This window comes from Rhinichthys klamathensis, unplaced genomic scaffold (assembly GCF_029890125.1).
Source record: "Rhinichthys klamathensis goyatoka isolate OS25496 unplaced genomic scaffold, OSU_Roscu_1.1 h1tg000011l_1, whole genome shotgun sequence".
Lineage (NCBI taxonomy): Eukaryota > Metazoa > Chordata > Actinopteri > Cypriniformes > Leuciscidae > Rhinichthys > Rhinichthys klamathensis.
In genome coordinates this window covers 6,222,463-6,245,102 of record NW_026606564.1, presented here as the reverse complement: position 1 = coordinate 6,245,102, position 22,640 = coordinate 6,222,463, and the positions used below count along the sequence as shown (strand labels likewise).

At 36.6% G+C, this 22,640-nt stretch overlaps 1 protein-coding gene and 1 pseudogene across 3 annotated transcripts in view; both read right to left on the bottom strand.

The window, feature by feature from the left end:
- Positions 1–14,515: 14,515 nt before the first annotated feature.
- fgf12a (fibroblast growth factor 12a) overlaps positions 14,516–22,640 on the bottom strand; it is a 79,754-nt gene continuing 71,629 nt past the window's right edge. For all 3 annotated transcript variants that reach the window (XM_056264779.1, XM_056264778.1, XM_056264777.1), the window contains 2 exons: positions 17,535–17,733; positions 14,516–15,157 (listed from right to left, as the gene is read on the bottom strand). In XM_056264779.1, the coding sequence (XP_056120754.1) occupies positions 15,042–15,157; positions 17,535–17,733 (315 nt within the window). In that variant the 3' untranslated portion in view covers positions 14,516–15,041. The remainder of the gene's footprint in view (positions 15,158–17,534; positions 17,734–22,640) is intronic.
- On the bottom strand, positions 16,121–16,237 carry LOC130101731 (5S ribosomal RNA; annotated as a pseudogene).

Below are 22,640 nucleotides of genomic sequence, written 5' to 3'. Positions count from 1 at the left end.
ATGACATTTGTTCTCTATTTGTATTTGATCATTGCCACTTGTGTTTACCAGTATGGATGACGTGTGCATTACAGTGCAGAATATGTTTTGAGAATGAGAATGTGTTTAGCGTTTTGCTGAAAAGTCTAAGTAAGATCTGCAAATTGTGTTTTGCCATGTGAAATAGTTTAAGGTATTGACAACAGACTGCACAATTAGCTAAATGAGTTCAGGCAACTGAGAACTGTGTTCAGCCAATGGGTTTTAGTGTTTTAGCAATTGAGAAAAACTGTAATCATATTTCCACAGGATTAAAAACACAACCTTTATGTACTGCTCCATTCTTTATTTCTTGTTCACCACAAAAATGGCATTTGTCAGCGAATTTGTCCCTAGACTGTAGCTCTATGGCAGGAAAATGTTCAGCCAACAAAGCTCCAAAACTATAATATATTCTCTCTTTAAGGTAAAGCAAATGCTCTGTCTTCAACTGAATGCTGAAAGTAAAATGATAATTTTATCCAACAATTCAGTAAACAAGACATTAATGCTAACAGGGTTTGTAAACAAAAATAGTTCCAAACAAATCCAAAGCATAATCAACCAGGCATGGTGTGATGTGTCTCTGAGCAACACACAGTAGTGGGTTTTTGTTACTGGATTACTCAGTTTTTTTTGGTTGGTTGAGTGATTCAATAACTCACTGCTGTAACGAAGTTTACAGTACAAATTACTGTAAAAACTTCACCATGTAATGCTGAATTCATACAAACAGTGAAATGTCCCAGTACTTTTGAAACTACATTTCAGAACTCTTATATAATAACTATCCAATATACTGTGCAATATCTGCAATAAAAAATACATTTGTCTACCAACAGTTACAGTTCCCATAACCATGTTTTCATTAGTCACATTATCCTGCTCCATCTGTCTAACCGCATCCGGAGTGGCTTTGTTGAGGTTTTCCTTCTGCAGTTTTTCTGGGACACAGTCTCTCCTTTAGGTTGTTCTGCCACTTGCAATGCTGCTCTATTAGCTCATGTCATGTCTACTGTCTCCATTTGTGATAAATGTTCCTGCAAACTGGGAATATTGCATAATTCTGCACATAGGTGCCCCCGCAGCTAACCCCCACTGTTTATTTATTCTAGTACTTCCCACTTACAAACATATGCCTCGATATTATAGGGGTTATACTAAGCTGAAATAGATTTCTGTGGGTGGTTTGATGAAATAGGCATGAAATGTGGAGTGACAAAGTAATTTGTCTAAACATGTCCTTACCAGCCAGTGAGTTAGTGTGGGTGTAAAAGCAACGAAATTTTAATGAGACATATTCATATTTGTAATGAGTGAATCACTTAGCCTATACAGAAAACATAATATCAATAAAATGTAAAAATGCAAGAAAGACTGAATAATCATTCATAAAGACAAATTAATATACAACAACAGGAGTTCCAGTTTAGTCAGGTGGCTGAACGGCCAAGCTTTTCATCGCCCCTGTTTTTTTTCTTTTTTATCTTTACCTATAAACCCGATAACCAAAATCTTTGTTTTATTTTTGATCTTTGAACAAATTAGCTTTATATGCTGACGCCACTATATTATTTCTGTCCCATTAAAGTACATCTGTGCCTTCTTTATTGAGCCTAATTACAACATTTGTCAAAATCTATGATCTTATTTCTTAAAGGAGCCGTATGTAAGATTGTGGTCAAAACTGGTACTGCAATCACTTTCAAATTACTGTAGAGCGGTGTATCCCCTCCCCCTCCTCCCTGACTCGAGGTTGCCAGATAGGCTGCAGGATCCAGCAGAAACGTGACGACCTGCAGCTGTGGTAACTAGAGCAGAGCTGGCAACCCGGATGCCGCAACACTACTGACTTCGTGATTGGTAGATAGGTGGAGGGAGGAGCATCAGACCAAAACACAACATGACAACATCAACATCAGTTGAGGGCTGCAACTTCACTTTTTAAATGACAATATCCTGGCCGGACTACTGTTGTCAGTGATATAAGTATTTGAAATGTACATGATTTCTTAATGTCTAGTGACATATCAGGGACATTTTATGATTAATTGAAATAAAGTCTTACATACAGCTCCTTTAAATAATCAGAATGTCTCATCCCACCCAAAACACAACATGACAACATCAACATCAGTTGAGGGCTGCAACTTCACTTTTTAAATGACAATATCCTGGCCGGACTACTGTTGTCAGTGATATAAGTATTTGAAATGTACATGATTTCTTAATGTCTAGTGACATATCAGGGACATTTTATGATTAATTGAAATAAAGTCTTACATACAGCTCCTTTAAATAATCAGAATGTCTCATCCCACCCCCCCCCCCCCCCCCCCCCGGTGGAGTCCGGGGCTCGGAGGCTTGAGGTGGAGCCGGAGGATCGACACACCTAGGCAGAGCTGGGAAACTGGAAGCCCAAGGTTGATCTGAGCTGCAAGGTGTAGCAAAGGAGGAGCTGAAGGGCTAAAAGGAGCCAGTGGAGACGGGTCAGGCTCCAGAAAAGGCTTGAGCTCTGGGACCATAGTGTCCACAGGGGTAAGCTCCATTAAGGAAGGAAGGGATGGCCGGCTCACGCATCTGGTCAGACTTGGCTCTTCAAGGCACTGGGTCTGTGGTGGGCAGACTTTGGCTCTACATTCTTGCTGGGCTTCGGCTCTGTTGTCGTGGTGGGCTCAGGACCTGAGTCTGCGGTGGGCTCTGGCTCATACTCCATTGGGGCTTGGCTGCATTGGCATCATGCGCTGGGGAGACTGTGGGTGCTGGCGGGTCGGTAAAGTGGATGCTCACCGATGGTAAAGGAGGACCCACATTGAAAAAGTTTCCAGTCCACAAACTCATTTTCCCACAAAATAAAATTTTCCCAGAGGACATGAAAAACACACAGGCTATTGTCGTCATAGTAGACGAGATGCAGCTGGTCTAAGAAGTCCTGTGTGTGTTCCTTGAGGGAATGATCCAACTGTGAGAGGACATTAATTTTTCGGTTCAGTTGACACAGATGGGGTGAGCAGGATCTATTTGCAGCTGTCTCTTTTTATTTACAATCTCAAAATAAAACAAAGGTTCTCAGGATACTCAGATATCAGGAACACAAACAGAACAGCCACCTATACGCAACGAAGACATCGTAACAAAAGGTAACAACATGAAACAGGAAAAAAGGAAAGAACAGGAAACAGTGCAAAACCAACATACAATTCAAACAAAACTTAAACTCAGACAAAATGTGACAGGTGTCAATATATAAGTGAGAATTTACAGTTTTTCTTGATTGCTTAAACACTATAACCAGGCTTTTGAACAAAAATGTCAAAACCAAAGCCATTAATCAAAAAGCACACCCATTTCCCTAAACTATAAACACTATTCCCCTGTTTTGACACATGAGTCAGATTTGTTGAACTGTCACTGCAAAACTCTACACACAAATCCCTTCATTTTTTGTTGCCTACACCATGTTGTCATTTAGAAAGCACTAGCATTCAATATTGTTCACTCAAGTCAGTACAGCTTCAGCTCAGTTAGCACACAATTACCCAAGTGTAAACACTAAGAGTCAAAATTGATCACACACCAATCAGAACCTTAGATGAAAGGGCCAGAGTCAGTTCATTCAGTTTTGGAACAATGGATCCAGAAAGACATGAGGTTGAGGACACTGGAGTGGAAGAGGAGGAGGAAGAGGAGCAGGAGGAGGAGGAGTAAGAGGTGAAGGAAGAGGATGAGGAAGGTCAAGGTCAAGGGCAAGGGCAAGTAAGACTCAGATGAAATTCGTGCCACTCTAAGTTGCCCGTGTCCTTCAACGAGTACAGCCAAACTTGAGTCGCTTCACCGTCACCTCGATCATACGAACCTTCAGGGAGAAAAACAAGTAGATGTACTTCAGACTGCTCTCTACTGTAACTTTTGAGAGCTGTACATTGTGCTGTTACAACACATACTGTACATGTACGGTAGCTGTTGCACTATACTACTGTAATACAGTTTTTCTGAATTGCTAAAACACTAAACCCCATTCTCTGAACCAAATTCTCAATAGCTTAAACCAATTTTTCGAATAAATAACTCTGTCTGTAAAATATTAAGCAAGTTCAGGTAGTTACAACACAAGGTAGTTTGCAAATCTCATGAACTCTTTTTGCTTTTCGCTAACTCTAAACACATTCTCACTCACTAAAATACATTTTTCACTGTGATGCACTTATGTTTCAAAACGCTAAACACAGGCAGGCAAAAGTTAAACACAACTACAACACAGCTGTCATCGTTTACACACCGCGAATCAAAATACAATAGCCTATATAATTGCCAAATTAGTTTACTTTATTACAATATACTTTTTTTCTGTAACTGCTTGCTTTGGATTCTGTATTCTCCATTTTTTATGTAGTGTCTGATGAATGATCTGTAGTGTTTATAATATTGACTCGCTGTGTGTATAATCTGAAAGCATTGTTTGATTTTGAGCACAGATAAAATGGTTTTGAGGCAATTGTTTGATTTTGCCAGAAGAGTCAGAGGTTCTCTGAATGTGGTTTGAAAATGTGATTTTGTGTTAAAGGTTTTGAGAAATGGTTTCAAGAAATGTGTTTTAGCAATTCAGAAAAAAGTGTAAAAAGAAATGCATCAAATTGCCTCACATACAGATAGAGTTTCTGAATGCTTCCATTTTGAAAAAAGGATGTGCTACAGTTACAGTAATCAGAACTTCTATTTTTCTAGGACACAGAGACGGTGGAATTGAAGAAGCCTGCCAAATATTCCAGTTGATGCGTGCCAGCGGGGAACAGGCATGCAAGTGGATTTTACCCCTCTGCCTGGATAGGGCCAATATAGCCTGTGATGCTGACAAGATTCTCTGGCCTGTCTCACACCAAAGATGGGATGCTGGGGCGGAGGTTTTTTTTTTTGGTGTGTTTTTACATAAGGAATAAAATTTTTTGCAAATGTATACATTTGTTGTGTCTTTTGTTGTGTTCATCATGTGAAAAGGTTTTTGAGCGGGGAGAACCACAAGCAACATAACTTACGTATTACCGATTTTTGTAGTATTGTTTTGAATTTATCTCACGTAGCAAATTAGCTTTAAAGAAATATTAATAATTAATCGTAACTTGTTATAATGAATTATTAATATTTAGATCAGTTACAGTAATATTATGACATCATATATATTACTTTTTGGACCAGCCTCCTTCAAAAATTCTATAAAGGGATTCCATACTTTGCAAAAATTTCTAGGTTATGTTGTTTGTGGTAACTGTAACACATCCTTTTTACAAAATGGAAGCATTCAGAAAACTCTCTGTATGTGAGGCAATTTGATGCATTTCTTTTTATTACAGGAGTATAGGGCAACAGTACATGTATGTATTGTAACAGCACATAGTACAGCTCTCAAAAGTTACAGTGGAGAGCAGTCTGAAGTACATCTACTGTACCTGTTTATCTCCCTAAAGGTTCTTATGATGGAGGCGACGGTGAAGCGACTCAAGTTTGGCTGTACTCGTTGCCCAGACTCCCTCATAGTCATACCATGGACAAAGACATGGGCAACTAGAGTGGCACTGCTTGTCTCTTTGGCCTTGCCCTTTCCCTTCACCTTCCTCATCCTCTTCCTTCACCTCTTCCTCCACTCCCTACTGCTCTTCCTCCTCCTCCTCCACCTCCTCCACCTCCTACTTTTCCTCTTCCTTCACCTCTTTCTCCATCATCTCCATCATCATCAGCATCATCAGCTTCGTCTTCTTCTCCTCCTCCTTCTCCTCCTCCTTCTCCTCCTCCTCCTTCTCCTCCTCCTCCTCCTCCTCCTTCTCCTTCTTCTTCTCCTTCTCCTTCTCCTTCTCCTTCTCCTCCTCCTCCTCCTCCTCCTCCTCCTCCTCCTCCTCCTCTACCAGACAACAACTGAATGAAAAGAAGGAACTTAAATACACATGGTGATTGAACTCAAATGACGAACAGGCGATGACTCATTATTCAGAAACCATGGTAACAAGCGAGGAGCGGGAAACTGGAACAATGGAAAGTTCATGAAAACAAAACAAAAACAGGCAGTTTGTGACAATTTGACAATGCAAAATAAAAATGTCACATTGTAATCACACGTTTTTTTATGTAACACTTTGCAATAAGGTTCAATTTGTTAACACAAAAAAATTCTTACAGCATTTGATAGTCTAGGCTAAATATATTTATAAATGTATAAATATGAGTGTTCAATTGTTAATTAATGTTTGTTTATAATACATGAACTAATGTTAATTTATTAAATTGAAATATTAAAAATACATTAATATAAGTAGAAACAAATTTTAGCCTATAAAACAAACAGTCAAACAAACAAACAAACAAATTGTTCATTGTTTGCTCATGATATCTAATTTGTGAACTGAGGTTAACAAACTGAGTCTCATTGTTACAAACTTTACTGAGGAGGTATATACTCAAAAGTATCTTCCAAGCTTATGAAGGCTGTTTTTGACAGCCCTTTAAATGTTTCTCATTCTCGAACTTGTTTGGTTTATTACAGCTTTTTCAGTATGATTTGAGTCACTCCACTGTTGCACAATTTATTGCATTACACAAACATAGTTTTAGAGTTCCTTCATTAGTCTGTCTATCAGCGGAAACATCTGAGCTCGTCGGCAGATACTGAAGTCTTAGAAGTCTTAAACTCATAGGGCAAGACATTCTGTTACTGTAAGTAAAAAATGCCTGCATGAAGCAAAATATAGAAAATGCCTTTCAATAAGGCAATTCCTCATAGGAAGGACACAGACGTTGTTCTTGCAGAATGGGTAATGGATCAATTTGCTTTGCTCTTGAGCTGTTGAGACGAGGAGGAGATAAATCGCAATACTAACCTTCAGTGCTAGAGGGTTTTGCAGAGGTGGATGATCCCAAGTTTTATTTATTTACTTTATTTATTTACTAAACTTGGATTCAACTTATATAGCTTAAAAGAAGTGTGCATCATTGCAAAAATGTATTTATGGATTGGGCTAAAGTGCATAACTTCTGTTGTGAATATGCTCCAGACTCTTGGTGTTATGAGATGTGGGATTCAAGTAAAGTCGATTCCAGCTTGTATTCCCTTACGGAACGAAAATATATTTCCATATATTTATGATCATGATATTATATGGTGTAAATATACTGAAAAATATATATGTGAAATATATTGAGTTACAGTTTTTTTCAATTGTTTACACGCAATTTTGAAAACCGGGTTCTTTTTTTCAAAATATAATCACAATTATCCAAACACCACACTCAATTTGCATAATTCCTAGATTGTTTGCAAAATGACACACTTCTGTCAAAACATACACACTTAAGTCAAAAGATATACACATATTTGTGAAAATGCTATTAGTTTTCATTTAACCAACACAGTCCTCAATGATCAGACAATATTGCAGCCAGTTTCACACGGCTGTGATAAATAAAAAACACATTTGTAAAAAAACTATTTTTAGGAAATAGCAAGTGCTAGATTTTTGGCCAGACATTGTTATGTAAGAGATTATTTAGATGAAAAAAAAAAAAATAGTGACAAACCCACAACATTCTTCATGATTAGTTTGAGATATAGGGAGAATGTACACAAACAGGCCTACTATAAACTTGCCAAGCACTGCACAACACTGATTTCTGCAGACTCATATTTCAAGTATTTATTTACAGTATTTCTTACCATAATCAGTTACAGTAATCAACCAACAAAGAAATCAATGAAAAAAATAAAATCTGTAGACAAATAAAAATTACTGCATGAAGTACAACAGTTTGACTACATACAGTTTGATAAAAACTACTGTAAAAGCAACAAGAATACTGTAACTATTCAGTTACAGTATCAACCAGAGATTTGGTTGATCTCTTTGTCCAGCTTCCATCAGTGTCAGTCCATTGTTGATAACATGGTCAATAAGTGTTGCACGTATTTCTTGAGTCAAATTTGGTCCTCGTCTTCTTTGTTCAGGTTCTATCAACTCTTCAAGTCCTTCTCTACCTCTTCCTCTACCTAGGGCTCTTCCTCTATCTCCTTCTCCTCTTCCTCTATCTCCTTCTTCTCCTCTTCCTCTACCTGGGCCTCCTCCTCTACCTCCTTCACCTCTTCCTCTACCTCCTTCTCCTCCTCCTCTACCTCCTTCACCTCTTCCTCTACCTCCTTCTCCTCCTCCTCTACCTCCTTCACCTCTTCCTCTACCTCCTTCTCCTCTTCCTCTACCTCCTTCACCTCCTCTTTGAGCTCCCCCTCTTATTCTCACTCTTCTTCTTCTTCTTCTTCTTCTTCATCTTCTTCTAGCTCCTTCCATTTTTGTTGAAGACAGGTGAACTTGAAGACAGGTGAACCTGCTGCCTTTTATAGCACACCTGAGTGCTGCGTTTTCAAATTAGCACATGTGTGCTTCCACACCTGGTGGATGTGCATATCCAATTCATTCATTAGTGTGGTCAATGGCAAACCGGGGCTTTGTAATGACAAGGAAGTAACCTCACAATCCTTATCTGTGTCTAAGGTGTGAAAATGTGTGTAGAGTTTTACAAATTACTGTGTGTAATGTTTTGCAAAAAGGGTGAAGCTGACAACGTGCTTACAATTGTGCAAATCTAGGCTGGTGTTTTGCTCCTTGAGTGTAAGGTTTTGCTAATAGTGGGAAAGTTTTAATTTTAGTGTGTAAGCAATTGAAAAAAACTGTAATATAATGTGTTATATATTACAATATATTGAATAAGGAATTGCAGCTTTTCATATATTGAAAAATGTATTTACAATATATTTACTCTGTAAAATGTAATTAGTATATCAAAACATGGAATGATTGCCTTAATTTAGATGTTTTACTCAAAGTCGTAAGATTCTACTGTAAAAATACACAAAAAAGTGTCAGGACAATGATTGCCATTGTGCATTAAATTGTATTTATTAAACAGAACCTTAACTGAAAAAACAAACAAACTTTGATGTAAAGTTGATCTTCTGCTGGACTGAAGCACAGACTCTACTCTTCAACACAATGGTGACCCACAAAACTCAGACAACATAAAGATGTTACATCCCAACAGAACATTAAACACTAACAGGGGCCTATACCATGAAGCCGGTTTAGGTGGCTAGCCCGATATGTTTCGGTTTAGTTTGCGCCAACCCTGGGTTTTAGGCACCATGAGAGTGGTTTGGCTTTTAGCAGTGTTCCTCGCCATAGTAACGTACGCTCTACGGCTACCCTGGTCCGGGACAGGTTATGTTCCAGGTAAGAGGTTGCAAACCGACCTTGGACCAATCAGCTGTGAGCAAAGTGACACATGTCTGATGCGATAATTAAAGTCACTCCACCTGTTTCTACTCCAAATTAAAGATCACTACACAGCAAAATTATTTTTAAAGACAAAATCATCTGGCTTTTAGTAATGCTTATTTATAATATTCATTTTGTATGATTTAGATATTATTAATGTAATTATTGTACCCATAATCGATCACACATGTACAATTTTAGTTTATCAATTATTAATTGAATAAATATATAAAGGTAATATAAATACGCTTTAGAATCAATAGATAAAGCTGTAAAATGACTACATGAGCTTAAATGTTCAATTTTCTCGACCTTTATAAAGTGTATAAACTAACTTCAGAACTTTTACTTGCACTGATATAGCAAGACTTTTTATTTTAGTTGTCCTCTTTCATAGACAGCTATTTTCTTCTTGCAGTGTAAATTTGTTTATATTATTTATATTTTTTAATCTCGTAATATTCTGTAGTGAATCGCGGTGCTTCTCTCCTATGAAATTAATCTCAGTTTCACTCTTTCTTAGCATGTGATTGGTTGTTAGCTGCTGATGTCACACCTAAACTCCTAAACTCAGGATCAAAGCCTGAGTTGACAGAGAAAGTTGATGATCATCATGGTAACAAAGCCTGGTTTGATTGGTTTGAACCTCTATTAATTTTAATTTAAGGGATACTTCACCTCTGGAAAGATGAATGTGTATTTAAAATGGGTCATTTATGTAGAAGAAATGTGAAATAATTTTTGAATTTGGAGCTTTCTAGACTGAGAAAAGCCAGAAAATGTATTTTTGGCTTATGTGCACATTGTAAAAAAAAAAAAAAAAAAAAAATCATTCAATTTATTCAGTTAAGTTTGACATGCACAATGTATTTGCAGGTTAATAAATACAAATAAATGCACAGTCTGTCATTGTCCCAACACCCGTATGTCTTTGTTTAGCAGCTTATAACTTTGAGTTAATCCTCCTTTTCCACATGTTTTTGAAGTACACTCATCTAATGATCTTTTACAGTGTAAATACAGTATATTGTAAATATATTTTTCAATATATGAAAAGCGGCAATTCCTTATTATTCAATATATTGTAATATATAACAAAATATATTAATGCAATATATTTAATATATTTTTCAGTATATTTACACCATGTAATATATTGATCATATATATATATATATATATGTGTAAATATATATATTTTTTCCGTTGGGGTTGTGTACCGATGCCCACATGATCTTTCCACTGTTAAAATGTGGAAAGGGTTCAAATTAATGCTAGTTTGTTGAATAAATTAAGAAATTATTCTTTTTAATAGTATTTAACAACACAGCTGAATTGCAGCAGATTTGCACTTCTAATGCTGTCAGTATGACTGTTATCAAATATAAAGAAAGGGAATTTGGCCTGAGAGTTTACATTTGTTTGTATAGCTGTTTGTGTTTGTTTGAAACAGATAAAACGTCACAGTTCTCCGTAATACAACAGCTATTTTAAAAAGCTAAAACAATTTCATGAAAAATAATGTCATGTTTTTCATCATGTTATTTCTAATGAATTCAGCCAGCAGCTCATTATTATGGCTTTATCACTGAAAAAAACATAATCCAACATAATCAAATCTTTGAAGCTCTGTTGGATTGAAGATCTAAGAGACAAATCATGTTCATTGAAAGACGACTAATTATTTCTTAATGAAGAACTTGATGTTCTAGGTCTGCAAGGGCCGTCCTGCCCCATTAATTGCCCCAAAATCAATCAATCCCTTAAGATTAAAATCTCCAACCAAACATCAGAATCAGTTAAGATGAGCGCTAAAATAAAACCCAGAAAGATGGCGGATCAATGCGAGAATGACAGAATAGAATAGCAGAGTGAATGTTTACAGCTGCGGTAGATTTAATCAAATCAATATTCCTCAAGAAAGGAGGGGATTTACAGGCAGGCCGTTTTTCACACGAGTCATTGGCTTTAGGGTACACAGGATCCTATATGTTACTGGCACTGACAGAACCAGTTCAACTTGGCTCAGCGTGGCTTTGCTGTTACGTTACTCACAGGTATTATGGATATAAAATGTCAAAGACTGTTTACAGAATTCTGTGAGTTGTTTACATGTCTACATTTTTTTTTTAAAAGAGAGAGACAAATCACATGAAATGTCTTTTTCATTAAAGTTGGTGTTTGGTAATTATCAATTTTATAAATGTCCTTGATAATGGAATTTAATTCTCAAAGCCTAATTAAGGTTCTTCTTCTAGCTGTCTACCGGTAATGATTTCCTCTCAGTATCTTTCACACAACAACAACAACAACAACAACACACAACACGCACGCACGCTCACACACACAAACTTTACTTATATCTAAATGGGGACATTCCATAGCCATAATGGTTTTTATACTGTACAAACTGTATATTCTCTCCCCTAACACTGACCATTAAACCTACCCAACACACAAAACTTTCTGCATTTTTTCATTTTTAAAAATCCTATAATTACTTTATTTTTATACAGGATTTACAAATGAGGACATCCCTAAAGGGAGTTTTTTTATTAAAGATTTTGACAGGTTGTGGTCACTTCTGGGTACAAATCTGTCCACGAAATATAGTTGTAGTGGTATGTAAGAACACACAGCCACACACACACACACACACACACACACACACACACAAACACATCATGCTCCTCAGACCTGTAATTGTACATCACTGCTATGTTACCATGTATGTGACTTTAAAACGACTAAGAGAGAAACAATCTCAAACACAATCTCAATCTGTTCTCCAGAGAGAGAAAAGAGTAAATCCTCTGCAGCCCTCCTCCCCCTCCATCTCCTCCTCTTCGTTCTCCTTACAGACAGTAGGGGAAGTCTGTTTCCATGACAACGAGTAGAATTAAGGCCAGAGAAGTGCAATCCTAAAATGATAAATTGGATTTCTGCCTGAGTGTTTTAACTTTAGGCTGATATGATTACCCATACTTGCCTGTAAATCAGATAAATCATTATCAGTCCTTTGAATTTTGTAACAAGGAGTTAAGATTGCTCTGAGGAGACTCTGTGCCAACTTCAAATTCTGTGTAGAGATGCAGCGCCACATTAAAAGCCGTACTAAATTATTTATGCACGTATCTCTGACTCACCGCAGTCATTTGTTATTGTCAACAGAGATAACTTTTAGCATTTAAATTTTTTATTTTTTAATGTCATATTTTTCATCCATCATTTCATATATCTATCTTTTACAAATTGTGTCCCATTACTTCTTAGTATTAAAGGCACAAATCAAATGGATTTAGTTGATATCTATTATTTATCGAATGAACCAGACATAGAATGCTGGGCTGACAAGTCTATAAACAAATTGTATTAATAAGTTGTAAATCAACCATTCAATCCTGTTACCCAAGTTGCTGTAAGGGGGGGAAAAAGATCAAAAGAAAAATAAGCTTCTGAGCAAAAATCAACATTTGGTCTCAAACCTGCTATAGCCCCAAATACATTATAGGCAGAAATGTTTATGTTTATTGCTGGAAAATACCATATCACACAAATGAGGGTTTATTTCTCAAGTTTTTATGGCAAACCTATGTTTCCGCCTCAGAATAAAACATTTTAAAAGATAATTGAGACTTTTTATCTCACAATTGCAAGATATAAACTCGCAACTGCGTGATATAAAGTCAGATTTGCGTGTTATAAAGTCAGAATTGCGTGATATAAAGTCAGAATTGCAAGATATAAAGTTTTTGCGAGTTTATTTCTTGCAATTGAGTTTATATTGAAGAATTCTGACTTTATAAACACGCAATTGCGACTTTAAATCACGCAATTCTTACTTTATAACACGCAATTGCGACTTTAAATCACGCAATTCTTACTTTATAACTTTATTAAAAAGTCAGAATTGCGAGATGAACTCGCAATTGTGAGAGAAAAAAAGAATCAGAATTGTGAGATAAAAAGTCATACCTTTTTTATTTTTCATTCTGTGGCGGAAACAAACTTCCATACAAACCTCTTTTTATAAAATAAAAAGCCTGTACACTATTTAATTTGACAGGCAAATTTTGAAGTTAATCATGTCCATTTTACTGACCATGAAGAATAATTTCAGGCAAATTTTGTACCGTTTGTGGGAAGTGTCAATCAGAATTGAAATGTTCAAAACATTTATTATAGCTTCATCATAACATTATTATACCTGTGTAAATGCGTTTATTCTGCCTCTCCGCTACATTAAATGCACTTACTGTAATGCACCGCTCAAGAGAATCCTTGGAAAATAAGCTATGCAGTGACACAGGGGTGAAAGCTTTAAATATCATACTTTTATTCTTAAACAATCCTAATTTCATTCTGCTTTATAATATCAATGCATATTTTATACATCTCATTATTCATAATGCATATATGATAGTGTTTCATTTAGGTGAAAACATCTGCAAACATGAAAAATAAAGAGTTCTGTTTGTACACAGCGAAAAGGACACACTCCCATTACAGTGTTTTCTTGTCTGGAAACTCATTTGATCAGCACAATCTTTGCACTGGGTGTCTGTTTTTTACACTCTTTGTCACATACATGTTATTCATTTGACAATTTCTCATTTAACTATAAACACACTTTTCTGAGGACTCATGCGTTTAAGTCTCTGCGTTTTGTTGCTGCATACTTGGGCACAGCTCTCATGCCATTTATACTGGAAGACTTATGAATGCCAGGCTCCTCCTATAGTCCACAATCCACCCGCCCTGTCCAGGCCGACCTCCAAACCCGTAAAGGGGCAATAAACTGGCCTTCTTTGTGCTTTTTTTTGACTGGACAGGGCTGGTGTCAGGGTCACACTTCTAAGACTAGAGCTTCCTGAGTTGCTTGTCATACTTTGAGCTAAATATAATACTTAAGTTGGGTGCTTGGGTGCAAGGAAATTTGAGAATAATTCACGGGAAATCGCCTACTTTCCATCTAAAGCTTAGCCGTCCGTCGTAATAAAGAGCGTCACACTCCAGCTGAGCAGTGTCACGCACACACAAACATACACACATACCAGTGTACCTGTGCTGGACGTATGTGCGCCAAGGCGGGCAAGATTTTTGAAGAAAGTGTTGCATGGATATTATCTCTTACCAAAATGAACAGGCAACGAAACGATCCAAGACCATCCCCAAAGTAACTGAGCATACATTCTACATTCACCCTCCTGACATTCCAGCAATCTGGAGTCACAAAGTGCATTCGCCTCTCGGGTAATTAAAAAAGAAAAAGAAAAAAGAAATAAAAGAAAGTAGAAAAACTTGCTCAAACCTGCATAATATCCACAAACAGAATCAATAGCAATGAGCATTGAGCAAAGAGAGAAAAGTTCCCATTTTTCTTGATGAAAGTAAAGCATGAAGAGCATTCACATGAAAACGAAACACATGAGAACGTTTTAAAGCTCATTTCTCACAGCATAAACCCCAAACAAAAAATATTACTATTGTTGTGAACCAAATGACTGCCCACTTTTTTCTTTTTCTTTTTTTGCATAAAATGTGAGTTCAACTCCTGATTGGAACGGTAACATTTATTTCTCTTTTTTTCCCCCTCTGTGTTCTTCTGGAAATTTTCTCAGGCAAGAGTTCAGTTGGTCTTCTGGTTGCAGATTCCCGTGGTTGGAGGCGAGGGCGAGGGCGAGGGGCTGCTCTGCCTCCTGTGTTTAAGCCCTGCTATGTGGAGTCCTGGTTGACCGCTTTGCCTCCGTTCATCGTTGGGGTTCCTGAGCTTTTCCTGGAGCGTTGCTTCTCTTCAATCTCATGCAGTGAAGGCTCTCTATACATGCAAACTGCAAACACATCAAGAGATTAATACCCATTACTTTTGACTGCGATCATTATGAGTAATGAGACTTATGATTGACATACTTTTTAGCTTTGCATTGTACATTTTTGATTTTTATTTAAAAAATGCATGAATGTTAAAGGTTAAAGTGAACATGAAATCAAAGCTGAACATATTTGCTTGCTTTATATATGCTGTTGGTATTGCTGTGTGCGATTCATCAGTGCATGTAATTCCAAAGATGGTTTGTCTTGTTGCGTAACAATTTTTCTTTCTGGCATTTTTCTAGCCCTCTTAGTTTTTTGCCCCTTGTCTCAAACCATCTGGACCCATTCTGGTGTGTAACACCTACTTTTCACAAATACATAACCTGTACTTACTGCCAAAGTGTCAAAAACTGAAGCATCACTATTATTATTATGCTAAAGGTTCATCTATATAGGCATGGCCATATTGACGAACTTAGAACTCTATTTTCCACTCCAACTTTCCTAGTGAAAAAACACTAATAATAATTCATTACATTTATATAGCGCTTTTCTAGGCACTCAAAGCGCTTTACATGGAATCTCCTCAACCACCACCAATGTGCAGCATCCACTTGGATGATGCGACGGCAGCCATATTGCGCCAGAACGCCCACCACACACAGGTGGAGGGGAGACAGAGTGGAGAGGAGACAGAGTGATGAAGCCAATCAGTGTGTATATATATATAGGGATGATTAGGAGGCCATGATGGACAGAGGCCACTGGGCAAATTTGGCCAGGATGCCGGGGTTACACCCCTAATCTTTCGAAAGACATCCTGGGATTTTTAATGACCACAGAGAGTCAGGACCTCGGTTTAACATCTCATCCGAAGGACGGTGCTCTTAGATAGTATAGTGTCCCCGTCACTATACTGGGGCGTTAGGACCCACATAGACCACAGGATGAGCTCCCCCTGCTGGCCTCACTAACACCTCTTCCAGCAGCAACCTGGTTTTCTCAGGAGGTCTCCCATCCAGGTACTAACCAGGCTCAGCCCTGCTTAGCTTCAGTGGGCAACCAGTCTTGGGCTACAGGGTGATATGGCTGCTGGCACAAATACACTATACCACACTATACCAACATGTATTTAAAATGCATTTATTTCATACTTAGTGCAAAAAAACATTAACATATTTACTTGACATTAAGCTTTCTACTAATATAAACATTATAATTAAACTTTATTTGGAGTATTTTTTATAGCACAATGCACATTTCTTAATTACTAGGCCTTAAATGTGTTTTAATGTCACTATTAGTAAGGATAGTTTGATCTCTATATAATATCAGTCTTTAAATGCAAGACATTTAAAGTGTACCTAAAGTATACTTTCAATAATTCCATTTTAGCACAATCAAATATACTTAAGTATAGCTTTAGTTGAACCTCAGCACTATTTCCAGATAACTAATTTAGTTATTTAATTAGCAAAATTAGTTGTTCCAATTTAGCAGACTTTAAATGCAGTATACCAAAAGTACAATTGCAGGGTATTTATATTAAGTACATAAATATGTTAATGTATTTGTAGTATACTTAGCATGAAATAAATGTATTTCAAATATATTTTGGTATGTTTATTTTGCATTAGGGATTACTTTCAATGAGAAACCTCAGTCATCAATACAGACAAATTACAAAAAAAAAAAAGATGTGAGAGGAACAGAGCCAAAAATGATAATTTAGATTTACATTTATTCATTTATTCATTCATGCTGTTATCCAAAGTGACTTTGTTGAGGAATACAACAAGCAATTGTTCTTAAGAAGGCTATAAACACGAGAAGTGCCAGTAATACAAAGTTTCAGTCATCGTTCAAGATTGAACAAGTAAACATCTTAATCCGCTATAACACTCGAAACACAGCATATTCATCAGCTTTAATTGTGAAATGCCATTGCCTCTCGTGTGTCTCGTGACATACAATTTGTCTGGTTTTTACTCTGTTCCTCACATAAAGATATAGTATGGCTTCAGAAGACTTGGAACGCAACATGAGTTGTTTGTAAATTATATACTGTCCGTGTTTTGCAGTACATACCTGTACTTTTATCTGCCTGTTACGTAAATTTAAATATATATGAAAATCATTTCTATTTTACAAATGCATGCAAAGAATTAAATGCATCTTGATCTGACGCATGAGGCAAGCATATGAAACCAATGGAGTTCCAAGTTCGTCAATATAGCGATGTACCCTTAGTCCCTCTCTATACAATCTACACACGGTATATAATAAATCTTATCGCATTATTTTGCATTTGGTCACGTTTTAATATTTCTTTTGGTACTGAATTACATGACAGGGTTTTTGGATGCTGGAAACACACTTTTGCAAAAACACTACCTTCAATGGGTCTTGGTACAAAGTGTGAGGAGGGCTTGGTTTTCTTTACTCGATTCCCTTTCATGACCTGACCCTCCTTGGTGAGGCCCAGGAACCAGGCTCGCCCCGACTCCTGTTGGCGGTACACGGTGGATGAGTAGATAACGTAGTAGTTCTCAAACACAGACTCCTTGAATTTACACTCAGGTGTGAACATCTCCTGCGGATGAAAACAACAACAATACGTGAATGAGCTCGTCCCTTGATGGGTGGTTAGACGAGAAAAAGGGGTCAAACAGTCCTGTTGGGGAGTCCCCAGGGAGGCGGCAGGTGTTGTAATGTAGCTTGAAGGACTATGAAAGTCTGTGTGCAAGTGTGCAAGTGTGTGTGTTCAAAATATGTGAAGGTTGGAGAGGCAGCGGGAGTTAGCATCTCTTATCTGGGTCAGGTGACATGCAGCAGACGCTACCTTGCTAGGGATGCTACAGAGGTCAATGTGGCTTGGCGGACTCTAGCCAAAACTGATGAACTTAAAACCTTAACAGATCATCCCTGCACCTGTCCACAAGAGGACTGTACGTTTCAATGCAGTTGAAGTGTATTTTTAACATTGTGTACATTTAAAGAGCAACGTGCAGGTTGGACACCCCTATATAGCATAGTGTATGTTGATGATAAAACAACTAAATTAAATCTAAACTAAATGTCACGTTTTGGTCTTGTCTCTGTCACGTTTTGGTTTGTTCATGTCATGTTCCATGTCTGTCATGTGATTCCCTGTTTGTCATGTGATCCTGCCATGTGTCTTGTCATTGGTTAACCGTCTGTTCATTGTTCACAGGTGTCCCTTGTCTTGTCATTAGTCTGTGTATTTAAGCCCTCATGTTTGGCATGTGTCTTTGTCAAGTATTGTTTTCTGTGACCACTGTTACTGTAAGTGTACGGTTTTGTTTCATGTTATGTTTTGATCCTGTTATATGTTAATTTTGAATAAACTGCAGTTGGTTTCTTTCCCTACAACTTGCCTCCAGTGGATCCTTACACTAAATTAATAACTTTTTAAAACGAAAATGAACCATCACTGAACTTACTTAAGCTGGACTGTGATGCTATTTTCTTCTGGAAACAAACTTGGTTGCATTATAACTGTAAAGCTGTTTTGAAACATTCTGTATTGTAAAAAGCACTATATAAATAAAGATGACTTGACTTGACATTTTCTGATTTTAAATAGTATTTTAGTACATTTTTCTGGTGCCACAGTTTTTATTTATACATAAACAATAATAAAATTATTTCAGCATGCCACACCACTTTAATTGAACATCAGGTTCAGAACAGCATTTGAAAAATAAAATAAAACAAAGGAAAAGAATGTGTAATGACCAGTGTTTATTCTGCTGGCACACCGTATCAGAGAGGCAATTAGACTGGAGATCAAAATACAATCCTTTAATTCAAACTCCAACAGATCCACCGAGAAAGGAATGAGTTTTTGGGTAAACAAGGCATGGCACAGTTCTTACACATTAGTAAGCTAAAGAACTCTTCAGTGGCGTGTCAATGGTGGCTGTTAGTCCGACCCTGTTAGCCTCGGCTGTTAGATGATGTAACTGTACCATCTGTTTCCAAAGAATATCTTTCTCAATCGACAGACATTCTAAAGTAGTATTCTGCTTATATTTTTGCAAGCAACATTTAAACGGCAAACAATTCATTATTTTATAGTGGATGTTTTACCAGTGGTTAAGAATTTGGAGGGATATTACAATCATGTAAAAAAAATAATTACAATGATGATTCCCTGTCTGCTGAATTTGGCACAATAGCTCTAGATTCCCGTACAACGATGTATCTCACTGCTTAACCACTTAATGATGCATTATAGAGATTAACTAGAGAGTCACGAATGTTTCCCGAGAACTTGGTAAAATGGTTCCCCTATGTATAGTCATATGCCGGCATTATGTACCCGCGATCTTCAAGCCAAAAGGAACTGGATGAAATATTCTGAATGACATCACTTCACAATCTGACTTGTGATGCAGCCTGGAATCATAATCATGTTTGTTCATTTGATCAGAGGAGAACTGGCCCCACGAATGAGCCTGGATTCTCCCAAGGGTTATTTTTTTTTGTTTGGTTTCCTTGCCACTTTGCCTTTGGCTAAGTTCAGTAATATTATTGATTTGACTGCACTGACACTATTGGATGAGAACTGAGTCTGAGCAGAATGATGACATCACCGTTTTACCCAGAGCTACTTTATAGATGAATTGAACTCATTTCATAATTAATGTACTTTACACAGTTGTTGAACTGAACTGAATCAACAATGAACTGACTTCAGCTGAAACACTATTGTCTAGAGCTGCATTACAGCAGAATTGAATTCTGTTTACATCATTGATCATACATTTCCTGTTTATTGCTGTAAAGCTACTTTGAAACAATCTGTATCAAATTAGGCCATCATGGACCAATAAGGCAAAAAAGTAGACATCTTAAAGCAGAATAAAGCAATGTCTTTTAAATTGAGTGAGAATGGGGAAAAAAATACCCTGAATAAATGAACTGCGAACACTGCAGAGGACAGACATTTGAATAACCCCCCCAAAAAAAAAACGTTGTTGAGTTTGCAGAATGAGTCTGTAGCTTGATAAATGTGCAACTATTAATGGTGGTGTGCATGTGTAAAATAAAAAAGCCCCTGTGAGGGAGGCAAAAAGACCTGACACCTGAGGTGTAAAAGAGCGTTGAGGAAGATGGATTTGTGTGAGTCTGGATTAGCTCTGCTGCTTAATCTATGAATTCTTTATTCTTGAGTTCTGTCTGACAGGTCATTACTATTCAAAGCATAAGGGCGGCAGGGCAACGTCTAGACAGCCGCCTCATTCACAGTGGAAGCCTGGAAAGGACACAGTTCCATCTCAGTGAGTGAAGGAAAAGTAGAGGACAGCATTATACATCCACATAGTAAGATGTATGAGTGGTATTCATCCAAAATCCAGGATACAGAAGAAAAAGTCCGGTCTGAACAGTACTTCTAAAAAAAAAAGGGTCACACTTTAGATTAGGGTCAGATTCTCACTATTACCTAATTATTCTATGACTTTTCTATAAACCCAATAAACTCCTAATTACTGCTTATTAATAGTTAGTAAGGTAGTTGTTAAATTTAGGCAATGGGAAGGATGTAGAATATGGTCATGCAGAATATCCGGTAACACTTTATAATAACTGCATGCTATGAATCATTGGTTTAGCATTTGTAAATAGTTAATGAATCATTTATAAAGAATTAATAGACATACTGATCTATTAATTGATCAATTTATCATTTCTAAATTATGTACTACATTATTTACAAACTAGTTGTCAGGGGTTCATAAGATCATTTAGAAATTTTAGTTTTAAAACATTTAGCAGTTGTCAGTTAACTATTTTTGTGAGCTCATCTAAAGTGAGGACTATTTATGCTTCGTAAAGATTTTATAAAGGAGATTTAAAGCCTCAGTTATCTTCTAAAGAGAAAAAGGAAACAAACACTACACAGAGTGATACAGAACAAATATTTATTTCAGGATGCAAATAAATAAATAAACGAAGCTAAAAATAAAAACAGCACAACTGGTAACTTGATATAAAATGAAAAATAAACATCTTCTACGTCATAGAAAATAAAAATTCCTGTACACCTCCAAAAAACAAAAAGCAGTAAAATGAAACCAAGCCTCTGCAATCTGATATCAAAATACATTTCTGTAACGTGTAAATATTGCTGAATAAAAATGTGCCAGGGCCAACACTGGAATACAGGAGTGCCAAAATACAACAAATATTTTTTTTATAAAACAATAATAATATAATAAATATTTCACAGTATCAAAACTACATCAGTACTAACTTTCAAACATTAGAGAACCGCAGTGCAGATCGTGGATGAGTTTCGGTTCTGTGTCACTCTGTGTTGTGTTTCCTTTTTCTGTTTAGAAGATAACTGAGCCTTTATAAAATGATTATTATGGTCATAAATAGTCCTCACTTTAGATGAGCTCACAAAATAGTTAACTGACCACTACTAAATGCTTTATAACCACCTGAATTACTCATGAATTACAGTAGGAATACATGTTAATAAAGCATTTATTAACACACTGCTATTACTATATGTCTAAATAAGATGTAGGCTATAAATGTACATTTAAATAGTTTATTGATCATTTACTTACACTTTCTAAATGATATTATGAACCACTGACAACTCCTAAATAACTGGTTTGTAAATAATGTAATACTTGAAATGATAAATTGATCATTTAATAAAGTATGAAAATACAATTATTAAACACATTATAGATATGCTTATAAATACAGCTATAAATGCTTTATCCTTGATTTATAAGTTGCTTATTAATGTATACTAATGCTTTATAAATGATGAATTAACTATTTACTAATGCTTAACTAATGACTCATAGCGGGCAGTTATTGTAAGTGTTACCAAGTGTTGACCAGCTTAGAACAGCTTCAACAGGTTTTGTTGTAAAAGGTGAACTTTCATTAATTGCTATATATGTATGTTGATTTTTTTATGAAATCTGCATGTTTCATTTATTATCTTTTATGTTCATCTGCACAGAGTGCAATCAGTCATCCAGCTAATACCATTAGCAACGTTTTTACCAGGTGACTAAATATTAAATAGTTAGTTTTGTAATAACACATCCAAGTACATCGCTTATACCGGTTTAAAAGTGTTGTTTTACACCAAATCATGACCATTAGTGATCTGATGCACTCAATGCTTACAGCATTCAACACTTACAACCATTGTGTCAATCAAACCTCTTCTGCTGATGTAAGAGCAGGCTAATATTTAGGCTTCTATACAGAGTGTGTGGCAGTGTCTGCGTATCTGTGTGTGTGTGTCTGTACATAATGCAAATTATGTTCCATTAAAACTAAAATCCCCATTCTTCTGTTGCCCCATTGTCTACTGAGTGCTGTACTGCAGTAAAATGGCAGAAGAAAATTCAATAATTCATTGGGCTACTGAGCGGAAACAATTAGAACAGCTGAGGTGCAAAACTGATATGCGAATATACAACATGAACAGGCATTGTG